The following is a 15,627-nucleotide window of genomic DNA, read 5'->3' on the forward strand; positions in this document are numbered from 1 at the left end:
AAATGAAGTTGTAGTCTCCCTATCTATCCAAAAAGAAGTTGCAATATCTTTTTAATTGTCTTTTATTTTATTTTCAAAAATTATTTAATACAGTATTTAATACAAGGGTTAAAAAAAGGTTGTCAAACGATTGAAAATTATCTAATGCAGTTTTTAAGTGGAATGACAGGATTTATCCTCACTAAAAAAATGTGTCTTACACTGTAGGGATTTTCTTATTGAGATTTGTAATCTTACTTTTTTGCTCTTTGTTTTATTCTCAAAAGTTATTTAATGCAATACTTAATGCAAGGGTAAAGCAAGAGTTTTAAATAAATTGAAAGTCATTTAATGCAACATTATTGCAGTTCCTATGTAAAAAGACAGGTTTACTCTTATTGAAAAAATTATATTAAATGCTTTTGATAATAAAACAAAGGGTAATAAATGAAGGTTTAAAATTTCAAACATGTCGATGGGTATGTCATTGAGACACTCCCTTATACTAACACTAAAAAGGCAAAAAAGTAAAATTACAATCTTGTCGTAACTAAGGCTCCGTTTAGTTGCAAGAAAATTAAAAGGAAGGGAAGTGAAATTTTCATACTTAGAAAAAGAAACTTTTGTAATTATTACCCCATTTGACAATATCGCTAACTCCAAGTCATTCCATATTTGGTTATTAAATTCAATTTTACTGTGCATCCAATTCCTTTTGGTTTTCTATCATAAAAAAAATTCCCTTTGGTTTAAATGTAAAATAAAAATTACATGTAAAATGTATCATTATTAAATTTGGTAAAAAATTTTAATAGTTTATACAATCACATGGAGTAATGATTGCATAAGTTTCTGTTTTAGGTTTGAAAAATTCTTCCTTCCCTTCCCTTTAAATTTCCCTTGCAACCAAATGGAGCCTAGTTAACCTTGGTTACAACAAGATTTTCCCTGTTATTTAAAGGGGAAAAAAAAAAAAAAAAACTCATGATGCCAATGTGTAGACTTAGATTCTGACCATGCTCTCTCGCATTCCCCGAATAGACTCCACACTCTTTCTCCTCATTAAATACTTAAATATATTCGATCACCCACTCTCTCATTGATGGGAAACTACAGTAGCCTCGTACCAATTCCTCTCCCATTATTTATCATAGAAATGGTAAACTAAATAGTCAATTGGTAAACCAAATAATCAATATTTTTATTGACAAAAAATATTGGTAAGGTTGAGGTTGACAGTCAATGGCTTGTCTTTGATTTCAAGGATATGAAGGGTGGCATACTTGTAAACCAAGAAAGGAGCAATTCCACTAAACTTGTGAATATTATGTTACTTCTAATGATTGTCATTAGTATAGAGAAGTCCATCAATTCACGTGAATGGACATGTATGTGTATATATATATATATATATATATTTGGGTCTATCCTAATCTAAGTTAGAAAGGGAAAGCTAAAACAAGCCAACAACCAAACGATCAAGCAGTGACTTGCATGTATGGACATAGTTTATGTACATCTTAAACCAAGATTTAAAAAATTGGAATCAAATCGGTTTAATAGGTCAATTCAAATTGGAATTGGTCGAGTCCGATCCCAATTCTTGATGATCCCAATTGGCTGATTCAGAAATGGTTTCTAAGGTTCTGGTTAATCGATTGAGGCCAATCTCGTTGTCAATTACGTTTAATTGAATCTTATCTTAAACACATAGATATCTTTATCCAATCAATTCGATTTATTATCATTTGATCATGGTTATTTAATTTTTATACCAAAGGAAGAAGGTATATATACACTTATTGTAGGAATCCATTTTATACAATTCTCAATAGATTTAGTTGTAAAATTTAATGACTTATCTCAATCAAATAATCCACTTTATTTAAAATTGTTCCTCTCAATTTAAATGTTTCATATCATTCAAATATATTTGGACAAATTTGTTACTTTTTCAAGAAAGTCGTCCATATTCCCTTGTGATTTCTGTTGAGTTGATAACTGTGATGTTGAAAACTGAAAAGTTGAGTTGGTGAAGTGGGTGATGAATGGCTGCTTCAATTGGAGAACCAAGGGATGATGGCTTTTCTCACCAAAAAACAAAAAAAAAAAAAAAAAAAAAAAAGGGATGATGGCTTTGCTGAATTCCTTGAATTGTTGCCAAACATTACAATTTCTCTGCTAAAGCTGTGTTTGGTATCCTTATCCAATTCTTCTCTCTTTTTTGACTTCCAAAATGTGTTTTTTAGACCTAGAATTTATTTTGAGAATGCTTACTAAGCATTGTCTTGTGGTAGTAAAGGTCTAACCCCAATAAATTGACTACTCATTTGTATGGACTATTGAGAGCATGCTTGCTTCCTCGTCCAATACATTTCTCCTTCTATTTAAAAATATAATAACATGGATCCGTTCAATTTTAAGACGTGATAATTCATGAAATGCTTCAATCTAATAAAGTTCGTCAACCACCATCGATCTTAGATATACCTATCATTCTTTAATGGGATTGTTTGAATGACACATCTATAGGTGTAATTAGAACATGTACTCTTGTTTTGATTGTCTCTTATCTTGTTCTCAAAAATTATTTTAAGTTAGGAATAAAAAAAGATTCTTCAAAATTTAAAAGTGACTTACAATGTCATTCTCATGAACTGTTATTGTCTTGTACACATTTCGTATACACACGTGAAATGTTAGGACTTGCACCTTCTCACTTAAAAAGATGTGCATTAAGAGAGAGAGAGATGGGCATTTTTTCTTGGATCATAATTAAGGGTGGATACTTTCAAACTTTAGCTATAAATAAGGGGAAACATAGGGGGAGTAATGGGAATTTTTATCCTCTCAATTAAACTGCCTGTACTTGACGTCAAGTACATCTAATAGAGGGAGGTGGACCCCACCTTGAGCAGTGTGTTCGGGCAGGGGGTAGGATAGTGATTTCTGCCTCCTCTATTAGATATACTTGACATCAAGTACGGGCAATGTAATTGAGAGGATAAATATTTGAATAATGGTTATCAAATCGCGTGTTATCTTCTCCCATGATGAAGAAAAACTAGAAAAACTTACTCTAAAAAAATAAGGTTACAAACTATTTGACACTTCAAGGGATGTCAATAAGACATGTCTCTTGTCTAAAAAATATATATCTGATCAGATGTGGGTCTGTGTTTGATAGATGAAATCTACAATTATTTATCACAGTACTCTTCTAATACAAACATGCCATATAAGATATTTAGGTATTGCAAATCCTAGTAAGAGTCAGGACCACCCCCCAAGTGGTAGATATGACTCGTTAGGCATTACATTTTCATGACCTAACATTTTCAGCAACCAACATCCACCCACCCCCATACACACACCCATTAAGATAAATAATGGACTGGGGTCAAGACTCAAGACTCGTTTTTGGTGATTACTATCGCGGGGGGTGGGGTGGAGAAAGGAACAAGGCAAAAACTTCACTTTATTTGGTCCAACACAATCCCTTTTGCAAAAGATACTTTATTGGTTTTAAGGATTAATTTCAAAACTATCAACCAACCCTAGAAAGTTGAAACCTGATCAACCTTTTGCTTTCCCTTACCTATTTATATTCCGTTTTGTTCTACATAAAATAAGCTGCAAAGTCGAATTTTCCTAACAAATTTTGCATGGAAACACACAGAACTTATGAATGATGTAGGTCCGAAGTATCCTTCCTCGGTTGAATTAGAGGGTTAGATCCCCTTGGCTGAGGGTGAAGGAAAACTTGATCCTTTTTATTATAATCTAAAAAAAAAATTTATAACTAAAAACTAGCTAATCATTGAGAGAGGTGGATTAATAGGGAAGCCCGATCTCCAATCTCCATTCTCAACCCTAAACTTACAAAACAATGCCTAGAGCCCCATGAAATGATCATCAAGAGAAAATCCAAGAGACCTTCTCTCATGCTTTCATTGACTTGGTGTGAGAGATTCTAACTTTTTAATCTCTTTCTTTTTCATTGCCAAAGAGAAAAAGAGAAGCAACTATGAAAGTCCAATGAAACTTCCATTTTATTCTTCCACATCACACCAAAACCAAAGAGGCTGAGACCACAGTCTTGTTATCATAATAATTATGGGAAATGGAATTCTTAGTATTAAGAAATGATAAAAAAAGAAACCCTTCTAGTCTCTACTGTTTATGTTTATTAAATTCTTATATACACATTACCAACTCTCTTGTGGGTTTTGGAGTTTGATAGGGATGGATCAAAAAAATGAAATACCTAATGTTTGCACAAAGCTAGGGTGTACAATTAAAGGAATCAAACAAAATCCTATGGTGATCCTTTCTCCACATCCCTAACTCCTTAAAAGTTTTTTTTTTTTTGATGAGAGTGTAATCACACAAACCAGACACCAATCTCAAAAGATTAACAGACTTTTAAGACCGTGGAATGACGGATATACACAACACACACCACACTCACACACCCGATGTGGTCCTAACTCCTTAAAAGTTAAATGAAATAATAAATGGGAAAATAGAAAAGGACTTTACAAATGACCTATTGATTGGACTTTGTGTTCATCATTAACTCTCACATCTTATTGTTCATGATCATTGATACCCCTCCTAGATTCAATCAGATGGTTTAAATACCCGTGATGGGGGGATTCTTCCTTCACCATGGATAAAGGGAAACTCAGTCCAATGACAAAACATACACCTAGTATAGAGACCCAATCTTGAGTGAAATAAATACTTTAACTCTAGTCTTTTTCAATAAAATCATCACATTCTAACTCAACAAAGCTCAAGGTGATTTTTTCCCCCCTTAAGTTTACCTACTATAATACTATAGTGAATATTGCTTCTCATGGATTTCATAACCCTACAGTGCAAAAATGATATATGCATTTGAAATGAAAGTCCAAGTTATTACATGTCATGACCGATAGAGAATTTTATCGAGTAAATTTAGATCCAAATTCAATCATTTACCCTTTCTTGTAATGAAATACCTTCTTGTCCATTTCCTAGATTGGACTGATCCTTATACGAAAACTGCCCTATATTTTGAGTCGATCCAAAATTCCAGACTGATTCTGATCCAATCGTAATCTTGAGTTTTTAAATCCTCCTTTAAGGAATCTACTTGTCCACAAAATTTCAGCCAATTTGACATGGTCATATAACAAAATAAATGTTTGTCCAAAAAATCCATATAAAAATCCTGTCTGGGATATACCTGTCCACAAAATTTCAACCGATTTGATATCCAAAATACTCATAGAAAAGAGGGACTCATCTTTACTATAGCAGAGCAATCAAACAATGATCCACAGTGTCATACCCTCAAAGTCACTCCAGTGGCCAGAGACCCATTCCATAAAGTTCCTTGCCTCTTGTTTATGCCTTTGACTGCTCTATAAAAAGGGCAAAAAAACAAAGAAAAAAAAGGCCCACAACCCATGGGGTTCAGCCCACTATCTGCCCTCGTTGTTTAGAAAAGTCAAACATTTCTTGTCCTTCCACTTTAATGGTAGGGGATGACACGTCAAGATCGCACCATATTGGTAATTTGGTATGAGTTTTGGGGAAAGGAATAATGGATAACCGGGAGACCTCAACAACTAAGTTGAAAAAACATGGAGGGATTGACCCCTCAACCGATTGGGCTTTTTTTTTGGTTTCTTTATTTCAGTCATAAGTCATCATTCTTTAACCTGTCTCTTTCTCATAATTTGAGAGCAAACAGAACACTAGACTTGTCCGAGCATGGTTTTAGGTAATGCAATTCCAAAGTGTTGCAGTGCAAGGTGAAGATGTCAACACCTAGCAGTTGTCATATTCAACAGTTCATATCAGTGAGTTAGAACTATGGCAGTACGACGATGCAAGATGGAGATATCGACACCTGGTAGCTGCCACATCCAACAATCCAAATCAATGAGTTAAGACTATTGAATGCGGCAGCTGTCAGCTGTCAACATCTCCATCTAGCACTGCACTGGACCAGGATCCTCTACAATACCGGCGGGACGGCAGTGCACATCCGACGGCACAACAAAGCTCACGTGGAACACATGGCACACATGGCACACATGGCCTTTGCTGTGCCGTCGGATGTGCACTGCCGCCCCGCCGGTATTATAGAGGATTTTTATCCGCACTGCTAGATTGCCACATTTTAGGAATTGAAGAGGATAATAATCCGAAATGAAACGATTTTGGATAATTGAGAAGTTTTTTACTGGTTTTGGTTTAGATAAACTAAAATATCGCCAACAATCACAGTTTATAAGGTTTCGTACTAGTTTCAATTTCAAGGGAGTCAATTTTAGATTCATTCTATTTATTAAATGGTCCCAAAATTAGGATTCAATCCCGTTTAATAAGGAAAAGTTTTGATTCTTTAACAGTTCTAAGAATTCAAAGTCTCAAACAGTCAAATATGTACAAAATTCTTAAGTATACATATAAATTTTTTAATCAAATCAATAATTAATATATTTCTAAGTATAAAATAATCAAACATCAATTCTTAAGCCTAAAATAATTGATTACACATAGGATAACTAAACACACCTATGCAGCTACCAATTGCAGTTGCAGACATGGTTTAAGAGTACGATGGCTCCCGTCGATTTTATTTTCGATTTCAATCTAGTTGGAATCGACCGGAATTGCCTCAATCTTTGAAAAGTCATATAAAACATTCGATTCAAATTGCCCAAAATAAAAATTGGTCTTGGCCAATCGCCTGAACCTTTGAAAACCATATAAAACACCCGATTCCTTGAACCATGCTCACACATTATCAAACAACGGAAATCAACCAATTGATCAAGCATTTACACCCTCCCCTCAAATTATTGAAGTACTAATCCCACTAAAACCAAACAACGGTTTTCAAAATCAGAATCAGTCGATCACTTTCAATTTTGGCATTCTAGAACTGTCCATTGTAGGGCTTTTGGGATTTAATTGCTAGGTTTTAGATCTATGGGGCCGTGGGACCAAATGGTTTTAGATTCCGGTCAATTCAGATTGGTTTGATGCGAATCAGAATCGACAGGACCGATCAAGGAATTTAAACTCATAATTAAGGATCAAATCGGGTCCAATGGATTCCGATCTAGAAAGACCTATCAAGTATTTTAACCTCATAATTGAATCTGGATTAGATAGGAATCGATCTGAGAACCCTAGAATCGGATCTTCAAATCTGAAGCCTAATAACACTTTCTGGTAGTTTACCACAAAAAAAAAAATAAAAAATCACTTTGTGGTACAAAAATCCTTGAACCAAACAAAGTGAATATGGTGGGCTCTCAATCACGTGGCAGGGTGTGGAACTGTGGATTGTTTGAGTTTTCTGTGTACAGTTTTTCGTTTCTCAACCTTTTTCTGGGCATTCCTCTTTTCAATCTTTTTTGTTCTGGTTTTTTTGCTAGTACTGTAAAGCATTATTTGAAACGACTTTGAGAGCATTGAGATTTGACTAATGACTACCATCACTTTAGCCGTAAATATTTCTCTCTGACAAATCTAATCCACGATTACCTCTTCAAGTTCACTCCAATGATGGAGCTAATGACGAAAGAAGGTTAAGGTCATTAATTTCTTCTTTCTTACGAAACACCCCAGTTCTGAACTACTAAACTAATAATTCCCTCTCCCCTGACCCCTCGGATTATTCCATCTGGTTTTGGTGGTTTTTTAAAAGAAGGGGGGAGGTGATTACCAGGGACAGACGAAGACAGTAAAGGTTGGAAGCAGCGATGGCGACCCAGCGAAGCAGCGATTGGTGAGTTTCCTCAACTTTCAATTCTCTTTTTGATCTTTTATATGGGTCCCCCCTGGCCTCGCCCTTACTGTACTTAAAAATCCAATTCCTCAAGAACAAAAACTAAGAAAATCGTGTTAAAGGCCAGAACCAGACACAAAGTGCATGTGAATTTAATTCCTCCATTAGTAAACTATACGGTCCACCGCCCCATGAGAGGTATAGGTTCTACTTCCTCTTGTCGCCTTCACTCCTTCACGCCTTCACGCCTTCTCCACTCTGTTACCTTTTTTGTTTCTCAGTACTCTTCTTGGAAATGAAGATTCTTCCAAAGTGCTGCTTCTCTTACTAAAAGTCCTGATCCAGATCCATAATCCTGTATCTATCCATTATCTAATGGCGAAAACTCTTGCATTCTTCTTCTGGGTTTTTGTTACACTCTGCAACCCAGTTCTTTCCCAATTCGATAACTTCATCTATAGTGGTTTCCGTGGTAACCTTAGCTTGAATGGAGTTGCTGAGATCGAGCGGAACGGGGTTCTTCGATTGACCAACGACATCACTCGTTTGATTGGTCATGCTTTCTACCCTTCTGCCCTCCAGTTCAAGAACTCCACCGACGGAACAGCTTTCTCCTTCTCTTCCTCTTTTGCCTTCGCCATCGTTCCTGAATACCCCAAGCTCGGTGGCCATGGCCTCGCTTTCACCATCTCTACCACCAAAGACCTCCCAGGGGCGCTCCCCAGTCAGTATCTCGGCCTTCTCAATGCCAGCGACATGGGTAACGTCACCAACCATCTCTTCGCCGTCGAATTCGACACGGTTCAAGACTTCGAGTTCGAAGACATCAACGATAACCATGTTGGGATCGACATCAACAGCCTCACCTCCAACTCCTCTGCTAACGCCACCTATTTTAGCGACAAAGATTCCACAAACCAGAGCCTTAATCTCAAGAGTGGCAACATGATTGTGGCCTGGGTTGATTATGATTCTGTAAGTCGTCTTCTCAACGTAACTATTTCCCCCACTTCTTCAAAACCCAGCCGACCGCTCATCTCTTTCTCCATAGATCTCTCTCCAAACCTCGATACCTCCATGTATGTGGGCTTCTCTTCCTCGACGGGTCTGCTCGCGAGCTCCCATTACTTATTTGGATGGAGCTTCAAGATGAACGGAGCGGCTCAAAACCTGGACATTTCTTCTCTCCCATCACTCCCCGGACCCAAGAAGAAACACACAGCCCTAACAATCGGTGTCTCTGTAGGAGCAGCTGTACTCATGATTGGCGCGATCTGCGTTTCTATTTACCTCATCTGGAAAATCAGGTACACCGATGTAATCGAGGAATGGGAGCTCCATGTTGGCCCGAATCGGTTCTCTTACCAAGAACTCAAGATTGCAACCAGAGGATTTAAAGAAAAGGAATTACTAGGGTTTGGTGGATTCGGTCGCGTGTACAGAGGAACACTCCCCAAATCGAAAACCCTAGTCGCGGTTAAGCGAATTTCACACGAATCGAAGCAGGGTCTTCGGGAATTCGCGTCTGAGATCTCAAGCATGGGTCGATTGCGTCATAGGAATCTGGTTCAGTTACAGGGATGGTGTCGCAGGCGAGGCGATCTTCTCCTGGTATACGACTACATGCCCAACGGAAGCTTGGACAAATACCTCTTCGACCAGCCGAAATCGACGCTGAGCTGGGAACAGAGGTTCAAGATCATCAAAGGCGTAGCTTCTGGTTTGTTATACCTGCACGAGGAATGGGAACAGGTGGTGATACACAGGGATGTCAAGGCCAGTAACGTGTTATTGGACGGAGAAATGAACGGCCGACTTGGCGATTTCGGTCTCGCTCGATTGTACGAGCACGGATCGAACCCGAGCACAACCCGAGTGGTAGGGACTCTAGGGTATCTAGCACCGGAGCTGACGAGAACGGGGAAGGCGACGACGAGCTCCGACGTGTTCGCCTTCGGGGCGGTGCTGCTGGAGGTGGTGTGTGGCCGGAGACCCATTGAGGCCAAGGCGTTGCCGGAGGAGCTGATACTGGTTGATTGGGTGTGGGATAGGTGGAGAGAAGGGTGTATACTGGAGGTGGTAGACCCAAAGCTTAAGGGAGACTACGACGAGATTGAGGCGGTGTTGGTGTTGAAGCTGGGGCTCATGTGTTCCAACTGTACACCCACGGCGCGTCCTAGCATGAGGCAGGTGTTGAGTTACTTGCAATGGGAGGCAAGGGTACCGGAAATCTTGAGGGCGCCGGGGGAATACGAAGGCCCGGAGAAGAGGGAGGAGATTGGTTTCGACGATTTCTTACATTCTTACCCTTCTTCATCTTTTGAAAAGGTGAGTTCTTACTTGTTTACGCCGGCGGCGTATGGAGAAGTCGGAGAACTATCGATGACCCAGACCCATGATGGCCCAATGACCCAGGTTGATTCTATGGCTGAGAAACGGTGACTCACTGACACGGCAGCTCAGTTTTTTTTTTTACCCCTATTGTCCTTGTTTAATTAATTATTGTATCTTGCTGTTGTACATTGAAATATGATAGTTTACCCAAAAATTAAAAAAAAAAATAAAAAATTGAAATATGATTTCTTCTAAGCGAGTTTTGTACTATAGTTGAAAAATCAAGTTTTGACTTGACGCATTTTTAGGTTTCATGTAACTTTGGCCCGTCTTGGCTAATTCCGGCCAATTATAATGGTAGTACCTCTCGATAAAAAATTGGATTTTTTTCACCAAAAAAAAAAAATTTTGATAAAACTTGATACAATCGATCCAGACCCGAATGGTATCGGGTATTTTCGCTACCATGTTTATAACCTTGTAATCCAGGGACATCTAAATCCAAATAATGCTAGAATGAAATCCCATTACCTTATTCACATTTGTCTGCATCTTTTTGGTGGTTTTTTTAATGGAGATTCCTCTGCACCTCACTGGATCGGCATAAATGTCGAGTCCGGATCGTGTCTGCCACAAGCAGTGAGCTGGAGCAGTTGGTGAGCAACTTCGAGGTGAGTTATTGTCACGAGTTCGTATCGGCATCTGCCAAACTGATATCGATATCTCACATATGGATCTGTCTATAGGGATCGGATCATGGTTCGCAATCTTGGATCAGATCGGTCAAAATTGCTTGGACCTACTCGGTATTAATGGATCGTTCTTTAAATCGGTCAGCTCGGTTGATAGCCTGAATCTTGGGGTAGGAACAATTGGTATACGTCATTATGATTTTAAAATGGTTCGTAATCTTAAGATCGGTTGATTCGCTTGGATTGAATCGGTATTGATCTTGATTTTTTCAATCTATTTTTATTTTTTGATAATATTGGTCGATACAGGTATCAATTTATCCGATTTTTTGTCATTTTTTATCTATACAGGTAGATTTTGATCGATCCAAATCAATATCAGATCAATATTGACCCTGACCGATCCATGGATCAGATATGAATTTTTTTTTAATAAAAATAATGTGTTTTGATCTTGAATCGGACTATCAATATCAGTATCGAAATCGATATTTGGCAACCCTAAACTAAATCCATGTTTACCACGGGCTTCCAGAAATGGATTGAGTAGGGGTGGTAAATTTTGGCTGACACAAAAGCTTTTATTTAAGGGGAAAAAAACACATGCACAATTTACTACACCCCTCAAGTTTCTCTTTTCATTAATGATGTAGGTCAGTAGGTGCTCTCGGATTCAAATTGATACAATTGAAATTCACCGAGTTTTCTACCAAAAAATAAAAAGAAATTTACCGAGTTGGGCTAGGCGCACCCCATATTTTCTGGTGCGGCACCAAATCTCATTATGTGGATGAGCTCTTCTTTGGATGGCCTATATCGAACAGGAAAAACTGAGTGTGGGGCATATGCAATGCACAGGAAGATTTTTGGATTTTGAAATTCGGGTTTTCAACTCGATGTAGTCCATCCAAAGGAGAGCTCGTATATGTGACAAGCTGTGGTGCCGCATCACAAGATGTGCATTGCACCAGTGCAGTATAGAGGAGCCCGATCCGAAACTCATCTCCCCTTCTAATCGGACCAATATAAAAAGTAGTGTGTTGATCTCGATCTCTTTATTTTCTTTATTTAATTACAGTGAATCAATCTGATCTATCTCTTCCCATGCATTCGTGTATTTAATTTTTTTTCCGTGTGCTCCAAAAATTGATAAATGGGGGACGCAACGGACCTACCATCTGTCCATCACTGCCTTAGATTTCAGTTGGGAGAAGTTCCACCTAAATCACTGGCTGCAGCAACTTTTACTTTCAAGTATTTTTTTATGGATAACAACTGGCTTTAGTCTGGTAAAGTATAAGGATTTGTTTATAATAATAACACCCCCACCAACCTCAAAGGGTTAGCCCAGCTGGCTTGGAGGGGACGGGAGACTCCGCCTCAAGAAACGAGGAAATGAGGTCTTGTGATCAATCCTTTGTTGTTGCATAATTATTTGGGGCCACCTGCCTGAGGCTCACTAGGACTCAAAAATTCCTGGTTTGTGCGTGGCGCGGGGGCCATGTACGAGCTTTTTTGATATTTTATTATAATAAATAATATTTTTAAGAAAAAAATATTATTATTTCACATGTATACTTGAAAAATATGTATATTGATACCTTTTGATAATGTCATAATAATGTATAAAAAAAAAAAACAATAATAATGACATAATGTGTGCCACCTGGCCTTTGCTGTGCCGTCGGATGTGCACTATCTCCCCGCCGGTACTGCAGAGGATCCTGGTTCGTAGAAGTGTCATTAGACACTCACGTCAAATAAAATTTTTTTTTGTCAAGAGCACAAGTCAATTCAAAAAGGTTAACCAACCTTTCAAGCTATGGAGTGCAAATAAACACAAACACAATCACCCCACACACCTGATGTGGGACTAAAGCCCCACCACGAGAGCACGCCATATTTTATTTGGTCAAGCGCATACATCAGCTCAAAAGGATTAACCAACCTTTCAAGCCATGGAGTGCAAATAAACACAAACACACACACCCCACCCACCCGATGTGGGACAAAAGCTCCACCACGAGAGGCACTCATCAAATACTTTATAATCTTACTTTTTTCTTCTCTTAATACAATGCAAATTTTTTTTTTTTTTTTCAATAAGATAAAAATCTGATCATTTCACATGTGTGATTGAAAAACGTGTGAGACTTACCATCATTTTCAAATTATTTTGAAAATCCTTTTTTACCTTTAATTTTAAGAAGTTAGTACTGGGGACGATAAAGGGGAAAAATCCACACAATTTAAAATGATGAATCATGAAGGGAAAAAATCCTTTGCATACTCATAATAACATTTGGAAGTGGGATTTTATCATGCGTTAAACTAGGATATCCTCTATCATGCAATGAATAAATGTCACATGAAAATTTTGTTATGATCCAAACTTAGTGTACATGTTATTCATATCATCATCTAATCGTAATCAAAATCTCAGATTAATCTGAAATCTTAATAATAGATTTTGTTCCGATTTTTGGAATATGTTCTTTTCTTTTCTTGATCATCATTTTAAGTTGCTAACATTCTTATATAAGGACGAAAAAGTATTGAAATTGATCTGTAATAAACAAATATCAAAGTGAATCATCAGGGATAAAGAAGGTCAAGTCAGAGAAACATTTTCTTTAACATTAGCACTTCATCTTTGAATGGTCAAGATGCATTAACAAAATAGAGAGAATATCAATTATTGTAATAGTTGTAATATGGTCAAACTAACGGTGTTGAATTCATTAGTAAATTCTGAGGTTATAATGATTCAGTGTCCATTAATCGTTTTATACATTAATAGGTAAATCTTGTTGTAACTAAAGTTGGTGAAAAGGAATTGTAAAATTTAATCTTATTTTTTTTAGTATTTTAGCATAACACACATCTTCTTTCAGCGAAAGTTAAAATCTTCTCATTTTCACATGTGTATTGAAGAAACGAGACAATGATATAATAGTAAGTCACTCTCAAATTATGTATTGTAATGACTTGGAATGTGAGTGTTTCTCTTCTCCTCATGAGTGTTTGTTTTGCTCATCCTTGTGAGTGAATCATCATGATCATTAGACGTCGTCCAGGCAAAGGCGAAAACGAGTTCGTGATAGGAGACAAATTTGGGGACAACGATGTAATAGTTTGGATTAATGCTATAGTGGTTTCTAAGATGAATGTGGGTGATGATAGAGTTTGGGTTCCAATACATTGATATAATGCATACAATTTAATGGTGTTCCTCCTGAATTACTGTTTCTCAAGTTAGAGAGTGCTGCTACACTATGGTATGAGAACTTGCGAGTTTGGGCCTCCAATGTCGCTGCAACTCCACCATCGACCTCAGTCGTTGATGTCGTTAATATTGGTTACCAATAGGGTGACTCAACCATCGGTTCTGTTACAGTATTTCCTCATGTTTGTTCCCTTAAATCAGCCTTTGCATTGAATGATCGTAACTCTATTCAAATAGTTACACATTTAAATGCTCAACATGCAACCAATGGTTATACCACATTCTCTGCTACAATGGTTAATACTTATCAAACTCCATAGTTGACCAATGGTTACATGTCTTCAATTTCATCAGTTTCAGCATCTCCTAGCGGGTATAAGTTACCATGATTTCATCTGTTTCATGCACTTAAATATCATTATAGGGTTCATCAATCCTTATAACGAAGGAGTGGTTACACTTTCATTACAAGTGGCAAACAGTTTCATAGTGACAATGAGCTTCTTCAATTGGTTATGAATCATAGTAGCTTTCAATTTCTCAACAATCAAGCACTACTAACCGTAATAGCACAACTGGCTAATGGTATGTCAAATGCTACAACATTACAAGGACTCTCCGCATGTAATGCCCCAACGGATATGGCCGTACCGTTCATTTGATATCTAGTTTGAAATCATGTATTTTTGTTTTCATTTTAAGGGAGAAAAACACCGTGACTGACTCCTTTGTAAGGAGGGCTCGATTCTTGACGTATGGAACTATTTTACCCGCTTCCATTCCATGGTTTCATGAAACTTATAACTCAGAATTCATGTGTACTAAGGAAGAAAACAATAAAATATTTATTAATTCGTTTAATTTAAGGGAAAGTGATTGCTATGAATGTAGTTTTCCACCAATAAGAGGGTGGGTAATGGAATTATCTAATAAGGACATTAAATGAGGAGAGAAAGTGTGGGGTTCACATGTGGGATGTGAAAGCTTAAGCATAGAAATTTACATAATAAAGTCGTGGGATTTTGTTTTTCCTTACTTTTTTAAACTCTCATGACTTGAGACAATGTAATGAATTTTATAACTTTTACGTTCCATTTATTATGGAGATGTTGCAGTTTTTTAAAGTGGAACAGAAGTCTAATTTGAAGGTCATCTTTCTAGAAGTTACTGATAAATGATTGTTTGTTATTTAAAGTATGGCACAACTTTGTCATTATCCATAAGTTTTTGAATTGTTTGGTTTTCAATTATACTCATTAACAACACACGATTTTGTCATTATCCACCTAAGTTTTTGAACTGTTTGGTTTCAAATATACCCATGAACATCACACTCTTACATGCTAGGACTACAATGAATATCAAAAGCCCCTTTCGACTACTACTATTATTATTCTTTTTTTTTGGTAGAAAGAAAACTATTCATTGCAATTGAATCGTGACCAGCACATGGCATTCGAAATATAACTATCAGATAGCCATGGAATGGAAATGGGCCATGGTGTTCTGCACGATAAGGACACTGTCCTCCTAGCTAGGGAGTCAGTCACGCTGTTGATCTCCCTGAGAATGTGATGAAAGGAACAAGAGAGGAAGAAAGA

The 15,627-nt window shown here is 37.4% G+C and overlaps 1 protein-coding gene across 1 annotated transcript; it reads left to right on the forward strand.

Annotated features, from left to right (window-relative positions):
- The first annotated feature begins 7,748 nt into the window (after positions 1–7,748).
- Positions 7,749–10,216, forward strand: LOC122653160 (L-type lectin-domain containing receptor kinase S.4). Its single transcript, XM_043847103.1, has 2 exons — positions 7,749–7,774; positions 8,056–10,216. The coding sequence occupies exons 1-2, from the start codon at positions 7,749–7,751 to the stop codon at positions 10,214–10,216; spliced, it is 2,187 nt and encodes a 728-aa protein (XP_043703038.1).
- Positions 10,217–15,627: the final 5,411 nt, after the last annotated feature.

Source organism: Telopea speciosissima, chromosome 2 (assembly GCF_018873765.1).
Source record: "Telopea speciosissima isolate NSW1024214 ecotype Mountain lineage chromosome 2, Tspe_v1, whole genome shotgun sequence".
Lineage (NCBI taxonomy): Eukaryota > Viridiplantae > Streptophyta > Magnoliopsida > Proteales > Proteaceae > Telopea > Telopea speciosissima.